Source organism: Crinia signifera, chromosome 6 (genome assembly GCF_055691185.1).
Source record: "Crinia signifera chromosome 6, ASM5569118v1, whole genome shotgun sequence".
NCBI lineage: Eukaryota > Metazoa > Chordata > Amphibia > Anura > Myobatrachidae > Crinia > Crinia signifera.
Window position 1 is genome coordinate 243,852,179 of NC_139222.1, and position 11,873 is coordinate 243,864,051.

At 37.0% G+C, this 11,873-nt stretch overlaps 1 protein-coding gene across 2 annotated transcripts; it reads left to right on the forward strand.

Moving 5' to 3' along the window:
• The first annotated feature begins 1,414 nt into the window (after positions 1-1,414).
• Positions 1,415-10,878, forward strand: FGF8 (fibroblast growth factor 8). Of its 2 annotated transcripts, none has more exons than XM_083145605.1 (5): positions 1,415-2,206; positions 2,290-2,326; positions 3,988-4,168; positions 8,098-8,204; positions 9,856-10,878. In XM_083145605.1, exons 1-5 carry the CDS (start codon positions 2,175-2,177, stop codon positions 10,132-10,134), a joined length of 636 nt encoding a protein of 211 aa, XP_083001731.1. In that variant the 5' UTR covers positions 1,415-2,174; the 3' UTR covers positions 10,135-10,878. The 2 variants fall into 2 exon arrangements, with proteins under 2 accessions (XP_083001731.1, XP_083001732.1); XM_083145606.1 differs by having other exon boundaries at positions 4,021-4,168.
• Positions 10,879-11,873: the final 995 nt, after the last annotated feature.

Genomic DNA, 11,873 nt, shown 5'->3' on the forward strand with positions numbered 1-11,873 from the left:
TGCATATATACAGTATAGTCATTTAGATGCTGCTCTCATCTTTATACTCCTGCTACAATGTTCCCAACCAAGGACATAAAGTAACAGCTATTGGTGGGTCCTATAGGGAAAATGAAATTATTTCTACATTTTGATTGGCTAAGAATAATAAATGGGCAACTTAAATAAGGAGATGGCCAGGAAGTGCCAAGTAGCTAATAATGATCATGCATCATTGGCAGGTTCATGCCACTGTTAGTTGGTGTAAATAGTCACTAAACGTGTTTTTAATTTAGACCTGTTTATTGTTAGTTTCCAAAGCAAAACCCCTAATCCAATTATTGTGTCTCCCAGTTTTACACTGAGCGCCTGCTCCAATACACAAACCAAATAATTAGAGTGCTCCCAGTACACACAGAGCTGGGGGTAAGGCATTACCTGTGTCTGGTTCCTAGCATCACTGTATCACCGTGCCCATCCTGCTGCTGGTATCACCCAATGCAAGGCTGGCACACACGGTGCCACACCCAGAGGAGACCAGGACAAATCTATCCTTCCCATATAAATATATGATCCCTAATAATGGGGGGCTGGTGAGCTGTTTAGGGACAAGTCATGAACTTTTACAGATCGGGCAAATGGAAATTCGGATGATATTAAAATTGCATCGATAGAAAAAAATGAAATGAATAAATATAGATATAGATAGATAGATAGATATATAACACTTTATGCAAAGTCTGGATGCACATATATTGGGGAACTATTATTAGGGAACTACAAGTAGCAGCGTATATATGGTGTGCTGAAACTTATATACTGTGTAGATAAGATAGAGAGAGCGTGAGATAGATAGATAGATAGATAGATAGATAGATAGATAGATGATAGATAGATAGATAGATAGATAGATAGATAGATAGATAGATAGATAGATAGATAGATAGATAGATATAGGGCAGATAGATAGATAGATATTCTGTAGATAGATATACACACACATAAGAACACTCACGAATACACACACACACCATAGTAGTATATTATAGTATATGAGTGTGTAATATCACGCTTGTGTGTCTGTATTTAAAATGCAGATCGTTCCACTGTAGTGTGTGTGTGTGTGTGTGTGTGTGTGTGTGTGTGTGTGTGTGTGTGTGTGTGTGTGTGTGTGTGTGTGTGTGTGTGTGTGTGTGTGTGTGTGTGTGTGTGTGTGTTCTGTTATCATTTTCCATGATATTCAGTGTGCACTTGCTCCAAACTTTACTCCCCAGGCTGCAATTGGCAATTGACGGACTTTAATGACATAATAATTTATGTGTATGGCTGAGGGCATCCTGTAAGGCTCCAGATCTCCAAGGGGCTGGTTCTCCTGGGCCATCCTCCCACATTTAAACCAGGATAGATGGGAAGGGAGTTTGACATTGGAGAGCTCAGGACAAGAGGAGGGACAAGAGCAGATTGCTTGCAATCATTTCACTTAGTGCTCAATGAGACACCAGCCAACACTCACACATACACACACAGGGCATCAGGAGGTTCACCAACCACAAGTCCTCAGCCAGGTTCTATGTATTGGGCTGCGAGTTCTCCTTTCTACTTGTAGCTAGGAAAAGGCTCCACTCATCAAATACTTCCAGCATCCTACCCAGCAAGACAACGTCATTTTCAGACAAGGAGGAAAGAAAGACATAACTGATCCTCCCCAGTTCTCCTGACTTTGGCTTCAGTTCCCTGAGACCTTAACGGTGAGTGGCTGAACCTGGAGCAACCCCTCTGAGGTCTCATCTGCGGCCACCCTGGAGAAGACTTGGACATTTGTCACCTACTTGGAACCCAACTAGACAGCAGGGCTGTGACCCTTCCTTGCAGCAACTTCTTGGAGGTATTGCTGTGAGTTTGCAGGAACCTGTGGACTGTACAGCGAGAGGAGCTGCTGGTGGTTTTGGAACAGCTTCTGGGGGGGCTTGGAGGGGCTTTGCCTGTGAAATCTCTCCCAGCCTGTTCCCTGCTCTCCCCCGGCATCCTGGACAGGGAGATGGGCGGAGGAATCTGCTACCAGGAATAAGAGCACCGTACCTTACTCCCTGCACCAGCTGGGCTGCACCCCTGCCTAGGACCTTCCCCAGCCAGCCAGGCGCACAGTCACCCTCCCGGAGAGCATCCAGCTGCAGCGCTTCCCATAGGGGCTCACCATGAGCTACATCACATCAATGCTCGGATACATGTAAGTATTTATTGGGTTAATGGCATGTTGCTCTGCTCCAGTCCTCATCCCTGCTAAATTCCACCCATCTGCATTTCTTCCAGGTTGACGCACTTGCTTGTCATCTGCTTACAAGCTCAGGTAAGAAACATTGTATCTTTTACCTTTCTTAGCATTAGTTCTGTGCTGTAGTGTTGTTACTGTGACCAACTTGTAACTTATGGAAGGTGTTCTAATATAACAGACTCACAGAACAAACGTATCTGACACAGGCTCCCATGTAAAATACAAGCTGCAATGTACACTATTAAAATCAGGTTTAAAGCAATCTGCAGCATGCTTCAAGGTCATAGTGTAAGCACTAGATAGAATCACACACATATATATATATATATATATATATATATATATATATATATATATATATATATATATTACCTTAACCCCAGTCTAGTAAATACATTCTTCAGCTGCATCTGTAGAACACAGGCTTGTGGTGTAATAAGTCTTTGCTCAATAACAGATTTATAGCCATGAGATAAAAATGAAAGTACTGTAGGTATCAGGTGGGGGGGATCAGCCTTATGGCAGCCAGCCTCATCTCCACATGCTGCCCACATTCATCCTGGCAGGCACTTCTTAGCATACTGCCCACATTGACTTATAAGTGGAGGGTAGGGGAAAGGTGCACTCAGGGGATAGGGAGCCTGCACTGATAGAACATTGCACAGATACCTCTTCACTTGTGAGGTATGGGCTGCTGTACAGCAGCAGAATCTCTGATTCGATATGGGGATTTCAGTAAGAGCTCCCTTGTCACCCATAGAAGTATAGCAGGATCTCCCTCACATTTGTTGAGAATACATCTTTATAAATGTCACAGAGAAGAGCAACCTTGTCTACTTCCAATGGAGCTTCCTGTAGCCAAAGGGAACATAAATCTGAGCATAGGCAATCTGCCACATTTGTCACTGCAGAGAGAGAGAGAGTGGGGCTAGCAAGGCATCTGTGTTGTTTTATATTGTTGCTGCAGCTATAAAATATCTTGTACCATCACTGATGGACTTATGCTTTTATTTTATATATAAATGGTAGGCACTCGTTTATGATACATAACTGTTGTGTGAATATATATATATATATATATATATATATATATAGAGAGAGAGAGAGATATAGATCTATATATAGATATCTATATCTATAGACATAGATACATCAATATATATATATATATATATATATATATATATATATATATATATATATATATATATAGAGATCTATATATCTATGTAGATATATAGATCTATATATATAGATATATATCTATATATATCTATATAGATATATATATATATAGATAGATCTATAGATAGATCTATAGATAGATAGATATAGTTATATAGATTTATATGTATATATATATTGATAGATAGATATTAGAATTGTTACGTATTAGGCTTTATTACCAGTTAACAGAACCCCTTTTAAATATAATATATCCAGTGCATTATAATAATATGTTATTATGCTACTTAATCATTTGGCTTATGAAGAATATATTTTAAACAAGCCTTTGATACTTAAAGTGCCTGCTTTTGCCTACACTATCTTCATGGTAGTACCATGGGGCACATAGTTAGACTGTTAAGTTCCATAGATATACAGTACTTTTAATATATTTCTATTTTTAAATGCCTAGCACACAGAATATCACTATTATATCACGCTGTGCACGGGCTTCATTAGCTGTACTAAGACATATAAATATAATAGCTTGTTTTATATATTTCCTAAAGGTAACTGTTCAGTCCCCACCTAATTTTACACAGCATGTGAGGGATCAGAGCCTGGTGACAGATCAGCTGAGCAGACGGCTCATCCGGACCTACCAGCTATACAGCCGGACCAGTGGGAAACACGTACAAGTCCTGGGCAACAAGAAAATCAATGCGATGGCTGAAGACGGCGATCCACATGGTAAGGATGCTGACGGGGTTGGGTATGGGTTAGAATTGATGACAATAGATTTCTGAGTGCATTCGTTATTATGGGCCTGTAAGGTAAAATGTATGTGGCGTTATTGCAAATCGCAACAGAATATGAGGGCGCTATATAAGTAACTTAATAAATAAGTAATTTATTCTATTATTAAGAAAAAATATTTATACTGCGCTTAAACACGATTCTTAGCCTGTGTTGGGTTTTTGTATAGATAGATGATAGATCAGTCGATAGATAGATAGATAGATAGATAGATAGATAGATAGGTAGATAGATATTATGTTTTTGGTACGCTTGTTTCAGTATTTCAACATTTGCTAAAAAAACTTTATTTATGTTCTTAAAGTAACAAAGCATGCAAACACTCAAAAACAGCATAATGACATATTCAACATCATTGTATGTCAACGTTTTCCCTAGCTCCGTAAACTCAACATCATACAAGACAGCCAGTACAGAATTAATATTTTTTTTCATGTCATTGTGACTCAGTGACTTGTAAGGCGTGCTATCTAAATTTGGTGCCTGACATAAGAGATCATGTAACCTTCCCAGGGTCGTACAGACAATCTGGGATACCAGTTCAGATTGACTGACTTAAAGGCCAGGACGTCACCTCTGTACTGAGCTGTAAACATAAAACAGTTACATTTTTATTTACATTGCCATATATATATATATATTGATTAAAATGTTTATAAACGACCAATGATACACAAGTAACTTTATTATAACGAGGGTATTTTATAAGCAGTTTATATTATAGAGTTTTGTCAACTATTTTTCCCTTTACAAAATTTTGTTTTAATTCAGAAACAGTTATAGCATTAAGCGAAAGCCACAGAAATGTTCATTGACGAATCAGAATCAGAGAAATACAGGATTCTATGGCATTTTCTGATTTTTGTTGTTATAAACCCAAGCACAGGCCTGAAGTACAGATATGAAGGTGTTCAGGCCTGCAGCTTCAGGTGGGGAGAGTAAGAGGGTAGCAGCTGCTGGGTTGAGCGGTCCATTTTTGCAATCTGAGTCGTAAATTAAATGGACAATTAAATTCTAAGCTTTGAAGTAGGTTCGTGTTTCCTATGTTTTTGTTATTCGTAAATCTCTTGATAGTGGAAATGCAAAGAAAGGATTTTCACTTGTAAATTTCCCTGAACGTACAGATCGGTAATATAAGTTGTTACAATTTTAAGATTGAATAGAATAAGAGAATACAGTGTACACCCAGAACATTAGTTTGGCCCTGGATATAGAAGCAGGAGGTGAATTTTTTTTTCATCTTTCGACAAATTATTACCAAGGGGAAAAAAACTGTTCAGCAAACCAAGTTCAACGTTAGACAAAGTGGACATAGACAGTCTGGCTGAGAGGGGGTTTGTCTGTATACAGACAGACATTTCCCATAGCAAAATTGATTCATAAAATAAAATGTCATGTAGACAAAAAACAGAACATTCCAATTCAAGGAGTATATGTCAAGGAAATCGAGTTGGGAGGGGGGGTGAAAAACAAAGAAACAAAAAAAAATATATATATATATATATATATATATATATATATATATAATAAATATATACACAAACAGTGAGAAGAGGTTATGAAGTATGATATAAAACAGAAAAAGGACAAGCATTTTCTCAGATGTAGAGGTTTAAGAAAGTTGTAGTCTGTAAACGTTAAAAGGAGGTTCAAGATTGTTCTATATGAATCTCCAGAGAGACCCCTAATGTCTGGAAGAGCCATTAAAACTCTTCTTACTTTCACCTTTTTTAACATTTCCTGAATACTTTCGCCTCTTCGCAGTGCAGTTTTGGGATCAAATGTGTCTCACTGCATTTTTTCTGCAGCTACGTAGCTACTTTCCTTCAAAGTTTCAGCTTGAAACATAATTTTACTGGGATAAAGCTGTCACTAGCACAAAAAAGAATAGAAATGAAAATGCTAAGCCTTCCAAAAACACATCTCCAAAAATCTGTGACCCCATAGGGATCAAGACAAAAAGTTCCTTAATTCCCAAATTAACATAAATAAAAACACTTTGGATATCAATTTTTTTAAGCCATGCTGCTTAAAGCTAAAAGCCTGCCTCTGGAATTATGGGAACACACACGCACAAATAAAAACACACACACACACACACACAGATATACACACACATGGTGTGCTGGTTTTTGTAATTCTACAATGCTGATTTATGATATAAAGAAATATAAAGACATAGAAAATAATAGAATTTTCCAAACCCATACTGTATGATAGATAGATAGATAGATAGATAGATAGATAGATAGATAGATAGATAGATAGATAGATAGATAGATAGATACTGTAAATGTACTTATGTACACAATTTACATAGTAATAACATTCGTATAACTATTTATTGTGAGAAAATAATAAGTGGGATGAAATCCCTTTAGACCTTTGTCTGGAAATACACAAGACTGACGCACATAACCACTTCCTGTTTAATTCATTTATTTATTTATTTATCTTGTCAATAAAACAACGCAGGCGATGGACATAGAAATCAATCACTGTTCTTTAGGCTTTTTACTGGATGTTAAATTGATTTCCCTTCATATCTACCATTGGGGGGAAAAAAAGATGTACATTATAATTGTAGTTACTGTATTAAATGCTGCTACAAATCAGTAGGAAGCCTTATCCTATTCTGTGCAGTTGGAGGTATAGTTGATGGTACTTATTACATATCATTTTTTGGCTACTTCTGGCCTATTTACATCTCAGGCGTTACTCTTGGTGCAGAATTAAGTTAAGGGTTTGCACAATCCTATTAAATGCATCCAATTCCAACCTTAGGATGGGAGACTATTTCATTTAACGATGACTCAAGAATCTAGCTTTTCACTAACTGTGTGAGTAGATAACATTGCGAGGTAGATCATCATTATTTATTTTAATTATTTATTCTGTTTGTTTATTTCGTTTATTCATTTATTTTTGACGGAAAAGCTCAAATGTCTCTTTAACCGCACTAAAATTCTATAGAAAATACAAAATATTGATCATCGTTTCTATTACCATAATTGCTTTTGCAGTTGCGGAGTTTTTGAAGCTATTGTCTAAAAAATATATATATATACTGGAGCAGACAAAGCACTATCATATTTAATTTGAACGTGTGGGTGGGGAGTGTAGGGTTTGATGGTATGGTTTTTTTTGTTTATTTTTTTTTTAACTGCATTGACCCAAAATTTGCGTTGTCAGACTGAACCACGATCAATGCCTACGATAAAAAGAGAAAGTAAATCAATATGGCTCCACGCACAAGGGTGAAGCAAATTAAAGGGCATTTGCTATCCTCTGGGTCTCATTGGTTATTGCAAAGCCAGTGCACACAGTAATTAAAAATAAAAACCTGGAAAAGTAGCAGTTTATTGAGTCTAGTGTTAATATCGCGTACATACATCATACACATATTTTATGAAACTGGTAGGTGTAAGAGCAGAGCCGAGAGGGTCCCGAGTAAGACTTTTATCTGCCTGTCTTAGCCAAATGTAATATGTTTTTGCACAGATGGTTTTTGCTTGCTGTGTAATAAATGACTACCCTGAAACAGTGCAGATACTTATGGCTTTATAATATGTATTAAAGCTGGCAATACTATTAGGTCAAAAGGTTAGAGCAGTGTTTTGTAAAATAAAGAGGAGAAACTTCTGTGTATATTATATATATATATATATATATATGTGTGTGTGTGAGTGTTTGTGTGTGCGTCGAACAGACACACAAACACACATATATTTTCGAATTGTAGAGCTTATTTTATGAGTTGTTTATTTTACTACTCTAAAGATTGTATTTCATTCAATAGAATATTAATAAAAGTATACTTGTTAACTTGAGTAGTTAAATTCTGTCTTTTTTTTCCCCCATAGCCAAACTGATTGTGGAAACAGACACCTTTGGAAGCAGAGTCCGCATTAAAGGTGCCGAGGCGGGGTTCTACATCTGCATGAACAAGAAAGGAAAGTTGGTTGGCAAGGTGAGCTGGATTCTAGAACATGACAAAATGTTGTCACACGCCGGCAGAAATGGAGGGTCTGGAAATTAAGTTTAGGCATAAAGAGAAGCCATTGGGGCGAATATACAGTCAAGAGGCACAATGAAGGTGCTGATTAAAAGGAAGGGGGGGGGGGAATGCACGGTAGTAAGATTGTGAATACGATTTTTGATCAAAAGACACAGGAGAACTGGGAAAGGAACAGAGTAACAAAGACGAGATAAAAGAGTCAAAAAAAGAATAAAAGCTGAAAGGAAAAAGGGGGTGTTTCAAATTCCATATATCTTATTTAACAAATAGTCAAATTGCTTTGCTATTATGTACAATTACATGCTACAAGTATTTGGAATGTTAAGACACAGAATTCAGACGGCCTCAGCGCTAAGCCCTGAAATCTTCCCATTAGTCATGGTTGTTCTTTAACACCCAGAAACTGTTCTGAGGGGTCCTTTTTAAACCTTACTTTCAAGCCATTATTGGTTCTAAAGATGTCTACTACAATGAGGATTTCAATCCTCATATCCACTGTTATTATGTCGGGTGAAGGGTCCCAGGCTGATCAAAGTTAATACGCCCACCGCCAGCACATACCTGCTTTAGAAATGTTTTTCCAACTTTCACCCATTGGCGATGACTGCCTGGCAGTCTCAGAGTTGGAGAACATGTTAGAAGCCTGTGGGGTCACTATGACACCCCCCTTTCTCTTCTCAGCACAGCATCCATGATCCTCAGTCTTACTCTAGAATGGTTGTTTGAGGTGGATAGCTAATACACATATTTTATTTAAAAAAAAAGGTGCATTTGTTACACCAATGAAGTATTAGCATTAATGATGCATAATGCAACAGTCTGACAAAGGGGGAAAACTCAGGTGTGTCTGAACAAAAGGCTTTAGTCATTTGACAATGCAGAAATCACAATAGTAAATAGGTGCAATTATCGTTAGCATCCTGAAGTAAAACGATATTGTATTATACTAAGGAGTTTTAGATACAGCTCTTAACTCCATGAAATGTTTCATAAAAAATGATTACATTGGCTGTTACAAATAAGGGCACGATATACAACTTTTTGAAATATTAAATATATCAATGTACTCATTTGATTGACAATATTTTTTTTTTGTTGAAAGGCCATTGTAAAAAAAGTCAAGTTTTCTTTGTTTTTACATATGATTTTATGTGGGTCATACAGTAGAGGAGTTTGCAATAACAAATGTAATGGAAAAATTAAAATACACAATAAATCAGCGGTTCCCAAATGTGGGCCTCAAAACAGCCCAACAGTCCAGGCCTTAGGATTGTGCACAGATAGCATAATCAAACCGACTGAGGAACAAAAATAGTCATCTCTTTGGATAGCCTTACAACCTGGACTGTTGGGTGATTTGAGGACCGCATTTGGAAAACCATTGCAATGAGTACAAAAGCTTAATGTAATACTAACATAATTGTTGCAAATGTGCTAAACAGCTAACTGTGAGGGTCTTACAGTATATGATGACCTAAAAATGCCCAAAATAATATATATATATATATATATATATATATATGTCTATACACACATATAGGTATATATTTTCACTAATACAGTGGTTCAATATATGTTAATAGTTCCTTCTCTTCAATTTCAGGCAAATGGAAGAGGAAAAGATTGCATCTTTACAGAGATTGTGTTGGAGAACAACTACACTGCATTGCAGAATGCCAAATATCAAGGCTGGTACATGGCATTCACCCGTAGAGGGCGCCCTAGAAAAGGATCGAAGACAAGGCAACACCAACGAGAGGTTCATTTTATGAAACGGTCGCCAAAGGGGCATCACACCACCGAACCTCATAAACGTTTTGAATTTATTAATTACCCTTTTAATCGGAGAAGTAAAAGGACTCGATATTCAAGCTCTCGGTAGGAACCGGAGGTCCATTCCACACTCAACAGACTTTAAATACAGACTACTCTATTCTAATATAAAGTTAAAGACACGCGGACTAGTTGTTTTATATAAAAAAATACATATATATATTTTTTGTTTTTACAGATGATTTATTTTTTTATTCCTTCGAGTCGTTTTTTAAGAAAAAAAAACATACAGACTTACAAAAAAAAAACCTGCGCTCTGCATAGAGATCTTAGACCTTTTTTTAATATCTAGACAAAGAATATTGTAGTGGAGTACAAACCTGGGACCAAAAGTGCTACTTACTGATAACAAAAAAACACTTAACCAAAAACAAAACAAACGACAGGTGGAAGAAAAGTGAAGAAGGAACATGCCCTTCTGGTTTCTTTCTACGTCCGTTAGAGGAGACTTCGATTCTAGTACATGTGCTTTTGATTATTTTTAAGAGCTGCTTTTTTTTACCTATTCAAGTTTTCTTGATGGAAACCGTGAACTACCTGGCTAACGCAGGTTTTCAATATTTGTTATTTTCACGAAAACGAGGACAAATCATGTTTTTGTTTGAGACACAGGAAAATAAAACCTCACACGACTTTCAACTACATGGTGGTAAAATAAAATGCATCCCAGTGGTAGAAAACAGTTGTAAAAAATAGTGATAAAAAGTAATAATGTTATTTTTTTGAAACACTGTACAAATGCCAGTTGCCTGGTAAGACCTTTGTCCTTTTTTTAAGGATATTTGTAAATATTAATATTAATAATGGAAATATTTATTTAAATGTGTATTAAAATTTGTACTAGTATTATGTGATGTGTTTTCTTGTATCAACTAAAATTTGTCTAATCAACATTTTTGCATTACATTGAGTGTATACCAGTGCTGAGACTGAGGCATGAAAGGCCTACATGCGGACTACAATGGTAGGGGCCCATATTTTGTGGTTTGGCCCCAGAGTGGCTGTAGCCAGCTACCACAGAGGTTTGACTAACCAATAGAGAGTGCATGTCACTAGCAAAAAATATGTTTAGAATAGAAATAGTGTGACATCTGTTGTCCTGCTAGGAGGGGGAGTCAGCCACAGAAGCGATATTGATGTCTTTCAATTACCAATTCCAACTAGCATGGTAAGGAGAGGTGCCCCCTTGGGAGCAGGAGCCCGGTGGCAGATGACTCCATTGCCTCCCAGAGTTACACCTCTGCCATAGACAAGTAAAGTTGCCCATAGCAACGTATAGGTTTCAAGCTAGCATCTATCAAGAGCATTCTATAAAAAGATAATGAGACGCTGATCGGTTGCTATGGGCAACCTGTCAACTATTATTGATATCATGGAAATTTTTTATCACATTTTCGGCAGGCAAATGAAAGTGAAAATTTGATTGGTTGCTACATTCGGAAATATTTCATAGAGGAGGCAGAAGATACAGCATTAACCATTTGTGCTTGAATCTGTTGAGGTTACCAAATTTGAAGTACCATATAATAAGAGGTATTTTAATTAAATGGATCTAAGAGTCTATGATTTTGTTCTAGTACCAGTGCTAGGATTGGGTTTAGCCGGAGCTCTTTTCCCTACCTGTTCTGCCAAGGACATACATCATTATAATTCCTCACGCTGTTCTCGGCTTGGCACTTCTGCAGACCTCCCAAGGCAAATCCTGTTAGTATTAGTGCTTTCATAATTTAGTTTGACTTTGTCTTCATGTGTCAGGATAATTTGTGCAGAGTATTTTCTGGTATCACC

What these genes read in the sequence shown, in the direction of transcription:
- FGF8 (XM_083145605.1), top strand. Translation starts at nt 2,175, where the DNA reads ATGAGCTACATCACATCAATGCTCGGATACAT. An exon ending in TGAAGACGGCGATCCACATG is followed by an intron (nt 4,169 to 8,097) that starts GTAAGGATGCTG and finishes TTTCCCCCATAG; the next exon opens with CCAAACTGATTGTGGAAACA. An exon ending in AAGGAAAGTTGGTTGGCAAG is followed by an intron (nt 8,205 to 9,855) that starts GTGAGCTGGATT and finishes CTTCAATTTCAG; the next exon opens with GCAAATGGAAGAGGAAAAGA.